General features: G+C 38.6%; 1 protein-coding gene across 1 annotated transcript in view; it reads left to right on the plus strand.

The window, feature by feature from the left end:
• Window positions 1-123: 123 nt before the first annotated feature.
• LOC119585826 (cleavage and polyadenylation specificity factor subunit 4-like) overlaps window positions 124-303 on the plus strand; it is a gene marked incomplete at its 5' end in the record, with an annotated part of 4070 nt that continues 3890 nt past the window's right edge. The window contains 1 exon segment of the mRNA XM_037934552.1: window positions 124-274. Within this exon segment, the coding sequence (XP_037790480.1) occupies window positions 124-274 (151 nt within the window).

The following is a 303-nucleotide window of genomic DNA, read 5'->3' on the forward strand; positions in this document are numbered from 1 at the left end:
CTTCCCCAATATATACAAGTTTAGCTGGACTTATAAGAGACATTCTAGCCTTTTTGGGTTTATCAGTGAGAGAAGTGTTTTGACCAGAGAAAGCGATTAGAATTAATTGTTTTTCTTTTTCAGCCCAAGATTTGAACTGCCACAAGTTACAGATGACAAGCAGCAGCCTCACAAGAAATTAGGAATAACATGCCATTACTGTGGAGAGGCTGGCCATAAACTGTCTCACTGCTTCAGAGCAAATCCAGAATTGCGGGAACAAAATGCCATAATTGTGAGTGACATGCTGTTTTTTTTTTTTTC

The sequence above is a fragment of the Penaeus monodon genome, chromosome 20, assembly GCF_015228065.2.
Source record: "Penaeus monodon isolate SGIC_2016 chromosome 20, NSTDA_Pmon_1, whole genome shotgun sequence".
NCBI classification, from domain to species: Eukaryota; Metazoa; Arthropoda; class Malacostraca; order Decapoda; family Penaeidae; genus Penaeus; species Penaeus monodon.